Source organism: Mus caroli, unplaced genomic scaffold (assembly GCF_978045245.1).
Source record: "Mus caroli unplaced genomic scaffold, Mus_caroli_1 scaffold_11, whole genome shotgun sequence".
In the NCBI taxonomy this organism is placed as follows: domain Eukaryota; kingdom Metazoa; phylum Chordata; class Mammalia; order Rodentia; family Muridae; genus Mus; species Mus caroli.
This window is the reverse complement of record NW_028227266.1, coordinates 105,662,893-105,675,853: the sequence shown is the minus strand read 5'-3', so window position 1 is coordinate 105,675,853 and position 12,961 is coordinate 105,662,893. Positions and strand designations below refer to the sequence as shown.

General features: G+C 45.0%; 1 protein-coding gene and 1 long non-coding RNA gene across 5 annotated transcripts in view; one reads left to right on the top strand and one right to left on the bottom strand.

Annotated features, from left to right (window-relative positions):
• Positions 1–12,208, bottom strand: part of Dcaf1 (DDB1 and CUL4 associated factor 1) — a 66,393-nt gene extending 54,185 nt beyond the window's left edge. For 2 of the 4 annotated variants that reach the window (XM_021173031.2, XM_021173032.3), the window contains exon 1: positions 12,163–12,208. In XM_021173031.2, coding sequence (XP_021028690.1) covers positions 12,163–12,184 — 22 coding nt within the window. In that variant the 5' untranslated portion in view covers positions 12,185–12,208. Of the gene's footprint in view, positions 1–4,477; positions 4,612–12,162 lie in introns of those variants that run through there. The other 2 variants (XM_021173030.2, XM_021173033.3) reach the window with 2 other exon arrangements.
• LOC147002144 (uncharacterized) lies at positions 4,038–6,767 on the top strand. Its single transcript, XR_015044495.1, has 3 exons — positions 4,038–4,162; positions 4,231–5,393; positions 6,664–6,767. It is a non-coding gene; the product is annotated as an uncharacterized LOC147002144 (long non-coding RNA).
• Positions 12,209–12,961: the final 753 nt, after the last annotated feature.

The window sequence follows — 12,961 nt, the reverse complement described above, 5'->3', positions numbered from 1 at the left end:
TTCAGCACTCAGGACACAGATGCTAAGTTTGAGGATAGCCTGGTCTACACGGTGAGTTCCAGGACAGCCAGTACTTTGAAGAGACCTTGTCTCAATAAATACCTAAATAAATACATACATACATAATAAATATAATAAAAAAATAGCATGGGGCTGGAGAGATTGCTCAGTGGTTAAGTGCACTGACTGTTCTTCCAAAAGTCCTGAGTTCAATTCCCAGCAACCACATGGTGGCTTACAACCATCTGTAATGAGATCTGTTGCCCTCTTCTGGTGTGTCTGAAGACAGTTATAGTGTACTCATATACATAAAATAAATAAATCTTTAAAAAAAATTTTAAAAAACCCATATGCCAGAAAGATTCTGCTGAAGGGACCCTATTATACCTGTCTCGTCTGAGGCTATGCCAGTGCCTGGCAAATACAGAAGTGGATGCTCACAGTCATCTATAAAATAGAACACAGGGCCCCCCAATGGAGAAGCTAGAGAAACCACCCAAGGAGCTGAAGGAGTCTGCAACCCTCTAGGTGGAACAACAATATGAACTAACCAGTACCCCCAGAACTGGTATCTCTAGCTGCATATGTAGCAGAAGATGGCCTAGTCGGCCATCACTGGGAAGAGAGGCTGCTTAGTATTGCAAACTTTATATGCCCCAGTACAGGGGAATGCCAGGGCCAAGAAGTGGGAGTGGGTGGGTAGGGGAGCAGGGCGGAGGGAGGGTATAGGGAACTTTCGGGATAACATTTGAAATGTATATAAAGAAAATATCTAATAAAAAAATAAATAAATACCATGAATGTAACCCATCCATCGAAAGGCTTTAATACAAAATTTATAAGGTATTATCTTGTTTGGAGTAATATAGTGGGTATGCATCATTTAATTCATACTTTCTTTGGAGGGCAGGAGTCTAACTATATACCCCTAGCTATCCTCTATAGAACAGGCTAGTCTTGAACTCATAAAAGATCTGCTTGTCTCTGCCTCCAGAATGCTTAAACCACTACAAAGTTTTTTTATAAGAATCATGCAAAAAGTTATGACACACACCTAATGATGATACAATCAATGGTCACCAAGTTGGAATATCTAGCCCAGAACATTGAGCTAAGTAATTAACTAACTTACATGCTTAATTTTCACAGCCACCCTGTGAGGTGACTTTTATGGATAAGGAAATGAGTTAGAGAGATTTTCAAGACCACACAAATGACACATCCCAGAAAAGAATTAACAATTTAAAAGAACTCAAATCCCAACTCTGCTGAAATGTCTGTGAATTCTTAACTTCTCTAAGTATCAAAAAATAACTCAACTTCTCTATTAAATAGAAACAGTTGTGGGAGCTAATGAAAATTCTATATTACAGAATATGAATTCGTAAATGTTTAAAATATCAATTTATACACATGAAATTTCCTCACTCAAAAGAATGTGTACAAAGTATTTAGAGGTGATGCCTACCAGCTCAAATTCCATAAAATTAACACAAAAAGATACAGCAAGCAGTTAACAGTTGAAACTGAAAGATTATCACTTATTTTTAGTTTCCTACTTAAAAGTTTGTGGGGCTATGCTAGGCAGTGGTGGCACACGTCTTTAATCCCAGCACTCGGGAGGCAGAAGCAGGCAGATTTCTGAGTTTGAGGCCAGCCTGGTCTACAGAGTGAGTTCCAGGACAGCCAGGGCTATACATATATTTGGTTTGGTTGAAAAACCAAAAACAAAAAATGTTGAAACTGAACCAACTCTTTGATCAAACTAACTGATTCACTCTATTCTAACATTTCCCCCACCATTTTGCAACTTTTAAATTAAACCTTAAAATAGGTCCTCTTCTAATACACTACAATGAATGGCCAATTCAACAAAAACTGTTCCCATGTCTAAAACAAAGACTGGGCAGGGGAGAAAAGGTTGGGGGGGGGGGCGTTAGGAAAGTAGCAAACCTTACTTAAAGGGAAGAATCTTAGGGCTAGGCCCTTGCCAAGCATTCTTTTGACCCTAAGGTGTTAAATTCAATTCCTAATGAAAGAAAAGAGGGGAGGGGAGGGTAAAGAGGGGAAGGAGGGGAGGAGAGACAAAGGGAACAAGCCAATCAGTACTTATTGTGCATACCTTCACAACACATAAAAGGCTGAGTGTGAGGCCAGCCTGGCCTACAGAGATTAATAAAGGGCCAGCCTGGTCTACAAAGTGAGTTCCAGGACAGCTGGGGCTATACAGAGAAACCCTGTCTCGAAAAAACAAAAAATAAATAAATAAATAATAAAGGGAAAGGAAATGTCCTACGAGAGGTCCTAAGTCAGATCCCTAACACCAACAGGGGACAAGGAGGGAAATTCCAAATTTACAGCTTCAAGCAAAAAGTTAACACTATGACATTCAATTCTATATAACTTTATTACTGCCAGTGACTATCTCCTTTACAAGCACAGTAGTATTAAACCACCTCCAAACCCTTTAGCAGAGTTCGCTTCATCTCGTTTTATTATTAAATTTAACAAATAAGCCGGGTGTGGTGTGGCTTGTACGCCTTTAATCTCAGCACTTGGGAAGCAGAGGCAGGTGGATTTCTGAGTTCCAAGCCAGCCTGGTCTACAGAGTGAGTTCCAGGACACCCAGGGCTGCACAGAGAAACCCTGTCTTGAAAAAAAAAAAAAAAATTTAACAAATACACAGTAAAAAAAACAGTAAATACTATGCTCAAAAAATATGGGAAAGTTCCTCAAATTACCTTAACACCCCAAAAAAAAAAAAAAATCCCCGTTGGAAATGGTTAACGAGTAACTGCTATATACAAACACAAATTTTTTTTTTTTTTTGGTTTTTTTTTTTTTTTTTTGGTTTTTCGAGACAGGGTTTCTCTGTGTAGCCCTGGCTGTCCTGGCACTCACTTTGTAGACCAGGCTGGCCTCGAACTCAGAAATCCGCCTGCCTCTGCCTCCGGAGTGCTGGGATTAAAGGCGTGCGCAACCACGTCCAGCTCCAAACACAAATCTTAAAGTGGGCAGTGCTGGTTTACACTTTTAATCCCAGTTCTCGGGGAAGCAGAAGCAGGCAGATCTGAGTTCGAGGCCAGCCTAGTCTAAGCTGAGTTTCAGGGCAACCAAGGCTACACAGAGAAACCCTGTCTCAAAAAACAAAAATACAAATCTTGACATCAGACTGAAATGTACATATGCTTATAAAAGCCTTGAAGGTAAATGCCAGTAAATCCAAGGAGAAAAAAGCCTTCAAAGCCTTCAAGGACTTGAAATAGGAAGATAGTGCTACAATAAGTTAAAACGTGCATGCTACTTAAAAGTCTTTGCCTGAAAGAGTTAAGAAAAACAGCAAACCTGGCAGTGATGACAGACGCCTTTAATTACAACACTAGAGGCAGAGATAAGAGGATATCTTAGTTCGAGGCCAGCCTAGTCTACAATGAGCTCCGGGAAGGAAAAAAAAAAAAAAAGAGCAACGTAAGATAAACAAAAAACGGAGTCATTTGGCCGGGCGGCATTGGTGGCGCACGCCTTTAATCCCAGCACTCCGGAGGCCGAGGCAGGCGGATTTCTGAGTTCGAGGCCAGCCTGGTCTACAGCGTGAGTTCCAGGACAGCCAAGGATACACAGAGAAACCCTGTCTCGACAAACCAAAAAAACGAGTCATTTGTTCCTCAAAAACTACTACTATACACACCGCAAGAGTATTTCCTCGTCAAATGGAAAAACCACAGCAGTAAGAGGAAACGGACCGATACTTTCTAGGAACAGAAGACAAAGTATGGCAAACGCCCTTGAAAGCCCAACAAATAAACAACTAAAAGCCTTCGGAATAAGCGCTGGGGAAACCTGGCAGGCAACCTTAGGTCAGACTCTGGGCGTCTGGACACCCACATACCTCTCTCCCGGTCCCCTCGCTACTGCATTGTACAAGTGGGAGGGGTTCCCGCCGAGCTCCGCCCCCTGCCCGGTCGGAGAGCCGGGAGGGTGCAAGTGGGAGGTGGCACGGAGCCGACCGAGGGAAAAGCCCGCCCAGGTGACTGAGGCTGGAGGCGGGGACACCGTTCCTGAAGGGGTCCGCCGGGCGGCAGGGCAAAGAGGATGCCCCTCGTCCCGTGAGGGACAGAGACTTGGAGTGGAAAGAGAGAGATTCAAAGAGCACCTCCTTCAGGTAGAGGCGAGCATCCCCTGTCCTCCACGCCCCGGCGGAAGAGTTACTCTAAAGAGGCTTCTTTACAGGACGGGAGGAAGGAGTCGGAGGTCCCGCCCCCGGGCTCGGGCCCGGGCCGGGGCTCGGAAGGAGGAGAGCCTCGTCAGGCCCCGGGCCCAGCCGCCTCGGTGGGCTCGCCCAGCCCCTCGCCGCCCGCAGCCGAAGCAGGTGCCGCCCCTCCCCCCAGCGCGGCGCCCACTCTCCCGCCCAGCGGGCCGCGCGCTCGCTCTCCTCGTGCCCCTGCCAGAGAGCCGGCCCCTTCCTTACCCCGCTCACCTTCGCGAGCGGCTCCGCCGCTTCTCCCCCCGACCCCTCCAGCGGCCACGGTTCTCACACACTGCCTCTGGTCCCGCACTCACTCTCCCTCACTCACTCACACACATACACACACACACAGCGCGACCACGGCTCCTGAGCGGCCCACATATTATGCGTCACTCGCAGGCTACGTACTGGGCGCGCGCGCGTTTGTAACGTTGGCGCGAGGCTCCGGAGCGGGGAAGGGGGAGGAGCCGAGGGACATCAAAGCGCTCCTGGGAAATGAAGTTTCCACGTTTAAGGGGGGGGGGATGGTGGCGCTAGACCTACCATTAAGCACCACCTCAGCGCATTGACTTCTGGGATTCGTAGTTTTCTTTAAGGCGGAAGTGAAAAAGGAAGAAATGGATCTTTCTAAAAGTCCGGGCTGGCCGAATAACTTTGTCAGTACTTAATTCTACCCTGTGTCATCTAAGGGCTCAGTAGGACTCTGCCACATCAGGCCTAGAAGATGCCAGGGTCAAAGAATGCATTTCGCACAAATGTATTCAGAAACAACTGTACTCGTTAGAAATTCGTTGGTTTTCCTTTGTCTTTCTGTTAAAAACATAGTCGGCAGGAATCAAAAAACATCAGTTATTATGTATTATATGTGGGGCAGAAAAATGAAAGCCCTTCGGTGAAAACAACTAATCACGGAGACCATCTAATTCAATTTATCAATTTTAGAGTTAAGGAAAATGAAACCCACAGTAAATGACTTGCCTAACTTCACAAACCAAAGGGAAGCTGCATCGGAAGGATCTGATTTTGACCCAGCGATTCAGTGTGATAGCATGGAAGATAACGATAACTCCACAATTGAGCAGAATCTTGACAAAACCTACCCAGACGTCAGGACACATGCAACTCACTATTGTTCTTGGCATTCTGAGTGAGTTCTGTGCGTTTCCATAGAGCGATTACAGCCAATACATTCTTGTGGAAATTATAAGACACTGTGGACCTCTTGTCATGATCAGATTCTATGGCTGTTACTAAGCCTGTATCAGAGGAGTGGTAGTAGCAGTGGTGCATGCCCTTAATCTCAGCACTTGGGAAACAGAGGCAGGCGGATCTCTGAGTTCAAGACCAGCCTGGTCTACAGAGTGAGTTCCAGGACAGCCAGGGCTACAGAGGGAAATCTCCAAAAAAAAAAAAAAGAGCAGGAAGGGGAAGAAGAAGAGAGAAAGAAAGAAAGAAAGAAATGAAAGAAAGAGAAAAGCAGCGGCCAGTATCTTAGGGCTTAAATCCACTACCACCCTACCCCACCCACCTGAGCACTCTGCTCCTTCCTCACTCAATTGTGTGCTTGGAGTAACAGCTGCTTGAAATACAAATTCTAGAGGGTGAATAGCAGTGCTACAGGCATGTAACTTATAATCACTCTCTTGCTACAACATAGCTTTCTCCTGTGCATCTGAAATCTTGTCTCTTGAGCTATAATGACCATTATTTATTTAGACTTTATAGCAGACTTGAATCAAATTTTTTTTTAAGATTTATTTATTTTATGTGAGTAGCCTGTCACTCTCTTCAGACACACCAGGAGAGGGCATCAGATCCCATTACAAATGGTTGTGAGCCACTACTCAGGACCTCTGGAAGAGCAGTCAGTGCTCTTAACTGCTGAGCCACCTCTCCAGCCCTAAATCAAATGTTTTAATTACACTCATTATTCTCAACACCAGGGCAGATAAGGCTAGCCACCTTTATGGAGGAGAAATCAAGAGTAGTAATGTTGAATGAAGAGTTTCGCTGGGCGTGGTGTCGCATACCTTTAATCCCAGCACATGTGAGGCAGAGGCAGGTGGATCTCTGAGTTCGAGGCCAGCCTGGTGTACACATTGAGTTCCAGGATAGCCAGAGCTACATTTAGGTAGATAATGCCTCAAAACAGACAGACAGACAAAAAAAGACACAGATTTGGAGACTGGAGAGAGCCTAACATGAAAGAGCATTGGCTGCTCTTCAGAGGACCAGGATTTGATCCCCAGGACCCACATGGTTTCACAACCACCTGTAAATTCAGTTCCAGGGGATCAGACGCCCTCTTCTGGACTCTGGGCATCATACATGCATGGAGTGCACCTACATACATGCAAGTACAACACTTGTATTCATAAATAAATCTTTATTTTTTTTCCTTTTTTTTTTTTTTCAAGGCAGAGCCTCAATACCCAGCTCCAGCTGTCCCGTACTCCCCTGTGTAGACCAGCTCTGGCACTGAAATCACAGACATTCCCCTGCCTCTGCATTCCAAGTGCTGCAAATAAAGGTGTGTACCACTGTGACCAGCTACATTTTTATCTTAAAAAAGAGAGTTCACAACACCTATAATACTATTTCAGGCAGCTTTCCTGCCATATCTTCCTGGGCTATAAACCCAAAATGTAGAGGGATGGCTCCTCCAGGTATCCTCAATCCCTTGGGTACCTCACCTCTTCCTGTGGTCGAGATGCCAGAGCCCTTGTGGGGACCCAAAGCCCAGTTCATCAAAGCAGGAGCTGCTGCCTCATTATGTCACCAGATGGCACTACCCCACTTTAGGAACCCAGGATGGGGGTACTGGGTTGGAGGTCTTAAGGGGCATCAAATGGGATTAGGGAAGCTAAATCTGGAACATTGCAGTAGAAAAGCAGAAATACAGGGCCTGTCTAGAAGCAACTCTCTCAAGAATCTACCATGCCAGGCAGCAGTGACGCACACCTTTAAACCCAGCACTCAGGAGGCAGAGTCAGGAAAATCTATGAGTTTGAGGCCAACCTGGTCTATAGAGAGAATTCCAGGACACCCAGGGCTACAAAAAAAAAAAAAACCTGTCTTGAAAAAAAAAAATCAGCCAGGCAGTGGTGGCGCATGCCTTTAATCTCAGTACTTGGGAGGCAGAGGCAGGCGGACTTTGAGTTCGAGGCCAGCCTGGTCTACAAAGTGAGTTCCAAGACAGCCAGGGCTGCACAGAGAAACCCTGTCTCAAAAAAAAAGAAAGAAAGAAAGAAAGAAACAAAGAAAGAAAGAAAGGAAGGAAGGAAGGAAGGAAGGAAGGAAGAAAAGAAAAACCAAACCATCTCCGTCGTCGTCATCATCATCTCCACCGTAAACTGGGCATGGCAGTGCAAGCCGCCAATCCCAGCACTTGAGTGGAGAGATGGGGATCAGAAGTTCAAGATCATCCTTGGCTAACACACCAACTTTGAGGCAAACCTGAGACACATGAGACCTTGTCTCCAAAAACAATCTCCACCCTATAACTTTTGGAACCCCCTCTCCCTCACTCTGAACACTGTGTAAAACTACAGCAACGTGCGGCCAAGCACTCCAGATTCCCATTCTGGAAAGAAAGAGCAGCACCCAAGCGTCCCTAGCTACATATTCCAGGTGCAATCATTGGCTATTTCACAGGAGGGTTATTACCCACATGGCTAGATAGAAAAGTCCATGTGTATGTGTATTAGGCACCCGTGTTTAAAGCCAGCTTTCACGCCTAAGCACACAGAAACACAAAACCACAGATAACCCAGGCCTGCGCACCTAGCTTGATTCTGGCACATTGGATCTGAATCCTTAAAAGGAGCATTTTGTCCTGGATTGTTTGTTTTGGCTTCTTTGGTAGAATATCTGAGGGCTTTGTCCTACTGTGCTCTACTCATGCCTCTCTCCCTGCTGGGACAACTGAGAAAGTAATCCCCGACAGAAATGGGAGGAATAGTGCTTACTAAGCTCCCCAAAATCAGAAAGGACAAGAGGAATAGGGCATGGTGGGGCATGCCTTTTCCAGCACTCGGGGAAGACAGATCTCTGAGTTCTAGGCCATCCTGGTCTACAGAGTGAGTTCCAGGACAGCTAGGACTGTTGCACAGAGAAACCCTATCTCAAAAACAAAAAACAAAACAAAAAAGAGATAGTTTTGAAAATAAAGGGTTGGGGGGGGGATGCTAGAGAGATGGCTCAGTGCTTAAGAGGACTAGATATTCTTCCAGAGGACCCAAGTTCAGTTCCCAGCACCCACATGGCATTTTATAACTGTAATTCCTGTGCCAGGGGATCCTACATCCTCACACATGCACATGCAGGCAGAACACCAGTGTACATAAAATTTTAAAAAGTCATTTTAAAAAGTGAAGGGCTGGCCTGTACTGCCATGCACACATGTATGAACAGAGACAGTGTTTTAAGACAATAAAACGGGAGGCAGAGGCAGGCGGATTTCTGAGTTCGAGGCCAGCCTGGTCTACAAAAGTTGAGTTCCAGGACAGCCAGGGCTAAACAATCCTAGACATAATCTACCTATCCCTGTCACAAGTGTGCCCGTTATTTATAAAGAAAAAAATCTGGGGCTGGCGAGATGGCTCAGTGGATGAGAGCACTGACTGTTCTTCCAAAGGTCCTGAGTTCAAATCCCAGCAACCACATGGTGACTCACAACTACCGGTAATGAGATCTGATGCCCTCTTCTGGTGTGTCTGAAGACAGCTACAGTGTACTTGTGTATAATAATAAATAAATCTTTAAAAAAAAAATAGAAAAATCCACAGTAGCATCCTCTAGGCCTCAAGCTCCACCTCCTTCTATAACTACTTTTCTCCAAGTGCCTCCATTCGCCCTACCCTGATGCTACCCAATACCCCCTGCTTTCTTCTGGAATTCACTGAAGCTAGATGAATCTTTTATCTGCTTAATGCTCTGTTCATTGAACAAAACTAAGCTACCAGCATCACAGATGTTTCTGAGAATAGTATCAGTGCTTCCAGGCTCTGGGGACCCCAGCCTAGGCAAAAAGGAAATCTCAGTCATGCACTTAGTTGACCCACCTAGTGAACTCCAACTGTCCTCCAGTTCCCCCAGCTTCCCAATCTTCCCTCCAGAATGTGGGTTGAGAGGGCACTCCTACATAACTATATCTCTGTCCACCACTTAACAGAGAAATAAACTGAGGCTCTACAAAGATAATAGCACCCACATGGTGACTCACAACAACCATGGGATCTGATGCCTTCTTCTGATGTGTCTGAAGATGGCTACAGTGTACTCATATACATAAAATAAATAAATCCTTTTAAAGAAAGAGTTAAAAATAAGCCTTGGCTATATAGTAAAACCCTATCTCAAGCCTAGGTGACAGCACATGCCTGTAATGCCTCCAAGCATTCTGGAGTCAAGGCAGGTGAATCTCTGTGACTTCAAGGCCAGTCTGGTCTACAAAGAGAAACAGAGGCTACACAGAAACCCTGTCCAAAAACAAAAAGTAGAAGGATATTAAGTTCAAGGCCAATCTGAACTACATAGAGAAGTTCCAGAACAGGCTGGGCCAGGTGGACTAGATAGCAAGATTCCATCACAAAACAATCCAGGATCCTTTATCTAAAACTGGATGATCAATAACCAGGCTCAAATCCCTGTCTCTGACTCAACTGTGTCACTGATCATTAGAAATAAGGAAACCGTTTAGGAGAATTTGGAGAAGTAGATGGTTCTATGATTCCATGCAGCTTTGGTGGCAAACAGACCAGCCCCAATACTTCTTTTTCTGGTTAGTTTATGTGAGCCTGACACAGCTAGTCATTTAGGAAGAAGGACTCCCAATTGAGAAAATGCCTCCAATAACAGTGGCCAGTAGGCAAATCTGATTTTTTTTTTTAATTATTGATTGCTATTGAAGGGTCCAGCCCATTGTGGGCGGTGCCAACAGTGGGCTGGTTGTCCTAGGTACTAATCAAGCCATGGGAGAGCAAGACAGCAAGCAAGGTTTCTCCATGGCCTCTGTTCATGTTCTTACTTCCAGGTTCCTAACCTGATTTCCTACCCTGGCTTCCCTCGGTGATAGACCCATACCCTGTAAGGTGAGATAAACCTGTTCCTCCCTGTTAGTTAGTTTCTGTCAGGATGTTTTTATCGCAATAGAAAAGCTAAAATGCTATTTCCTTTTCACCAGCTCTGGGGCTTTAAGTTACTTCATGTCTCTTGAGCTTCAATTTTCTGGTTGAAAATAAGGCTCTCTCTTTCCCAGCACTGTTATGAAAGTTAAATATAAAGTGTTTAACCTGTTTGCCATTAAGTACCCGATCCCTACTTCCCACAACCTTCGCTCTGGTTGGTTACTTTGTCCCTTTGATGACTATAGAGGAATGCAGGTTTTCCACATTTACAGAAGTAAGCTCCATATGGAAATAGTCCTGGAGCATGGTGTCAGCAGCCCTGGCAAGTAGTAGAATGCAGTTTTCCACCCAGACTGGCCTTGATATCATTCTAAATAGAGAGGTGATAGATAGATAGATAGATAGATAGATAGATAGATAGATAGGTGATAGATAGATAGATAGATAGATAGATAGATAGATAGATAGACATAGAGAGCCAAGGATGACTTTGAGCTCCTGATCCTCTTGCCCCAACCCCCCAACCCCCAGAGTTCTGGGATTACAGGACCACATCTAGCAATATAGAATAGCTACTTCTTGGCCTGTTTCTCCACTCTTTCTCCTAGCAAAGAACTGAAAGTTAGTAATGGAGTCAGAAAGCAGAAGAAAGAGACCCCTCTCTGAGCTTTCTTACCATTGAAAGCCACACATCTAGTCAAACTTGAAGGATAGTAAAGGCCAAGGAGTCTCTTGGATGTGAACCTAGACCTGTTTATTCTTCCCACAAACCAGCCCATTCATGCCAATTGATCTCCTGTTGGATTGCTGTCTATATTTGGAATCTTTGCCTAAAGCACACTAACTCCTTCCCTATGATTCGATGTCAGAACAGTGATGTTGTAATCAGAGAAGAGTTCAAAGGGCGTGGCCAGAGATAACATACCTTGAGCCATTCTTCACAGTGTACTTGCCCAACACAAGGCAGAAACTGTAGCATGAAGGGGACCGAATGTCCTTCCAGGTCCTCCCTCATCCCCACTCCACCCTATTTGATCCCCTAGTGAAGCAATAACTAATCATGCCACTGACTGCTGGAGTCTGGGCATCCCAGAGGTCATGCTAGAGGTGCAGGTTTGGGAGAGGGGGTACAGAGAAAGTTAAAGCAACCATTCCCAGTTTCTTTAGCCTCAGGTTCCTTTAAGAGGAAATAGCAGTGAAATTGACATCAAACAGGCAATACTTGCCTTGCCTTCAAGATCCCAGAAGACTTTGAATTGTTGACAAATATGTTTATAGCTATAAGATCTCAACAGGACGCAGGAAATCACTGGTCTGATCCATTGGAAAATACTGTGGGGTTTGGTTGGGCAGACCCTATGGAAGAGTCACACCATAAGTTCTTTCATTTCAAAAGAATAATAATGGCTCAGTAGTTAAGAGCACTGACTGTTCTTCCAGAGGTCCTGAGTTCAATTCCCAGCAACCATATGGTGGCTCACAACCATCTGTAATGGAATATGATGCCCTCTTCTGGTGTGTTTGAGGACTGCAACAGTGTACTTATACATAAATAATTTTTTAAAAAAGAAAAAGAATGCCCAAGGAGGAGACCCAACCCCTATCCCATTCAGAGACCACCACCATCACCCAGAGTAACCACCACCTGCCTCTCTACAAGTCTGAATTATATGAGATTGGATCCCTGACATAGGATCCAAATATAGCCTAGAATACCTCCTTAGGCCTGGAAGCCAAAGCTATCGAGGCGAGACAGTGCTTGGTGCAAAGGGAATCCTGGGCTCTTACCGTATGGACAGCTATTCTTCATTCCCTAGTTAGTGGGGGTGTACCTCTATGAAAAGCCACATGATGTTCCTGAGGGGAGCCTCTTGTGCCCAGCTCCTGATTCACTGGGTTCAGACTTATCACAAGAGATTTTTGTGAAGTCACAAAGCTAACTCCACCCAAACAGGGCCAAGGACCAGGTCAACCAGGAGCAATTTGCAAATGACTAGGACTTCAGAAAACAGCCTTTGGACTAAAAAGAGAAATGTGGATCCTGAAAGACCTCACTAGACCAGCCTTAGTTTGAAGAGGGTGAGGGAATCTGTCAGAGAGCTGGGGTTGAAGATAGATTATCAGGGCTCATCCGGTAACTTCTGGGAGCTTGGAATTATGATTTGTACCTGTGTGTCTGCCTCTTTAGACTCCTTGGGGGGCCTCTTCCCCCAATTGAATACATACAGGGATCCTGATTACTGGCATTTAGGGTACTCCATGGGAAAGGGAAGTTTAAACCTTTGATCCAGAACCACTTCATCTCCTTAATAAGATACATCTATGATTATCAATTTGTTTGGTCTGATTCCTGGGCAAGCACAGGCCACCATATTCTGCCACATTGAAAAGCAACCATGGGGGTGATGAAAATGCATGCCTAAAATCCCAACCACTTGGAAGTTAGAGGCGGGAGAATCAGGAGTTCAAGGTCATCACGGAATGAAAAAAAAAGAAAAGGGAGGAAGTGACTACTGAAACCTCAGGCCAGGCTGAAAGACAGGACACCATGTCTAAGAAAAAGGGGGTGGGGATAAAAGAAGAGAAG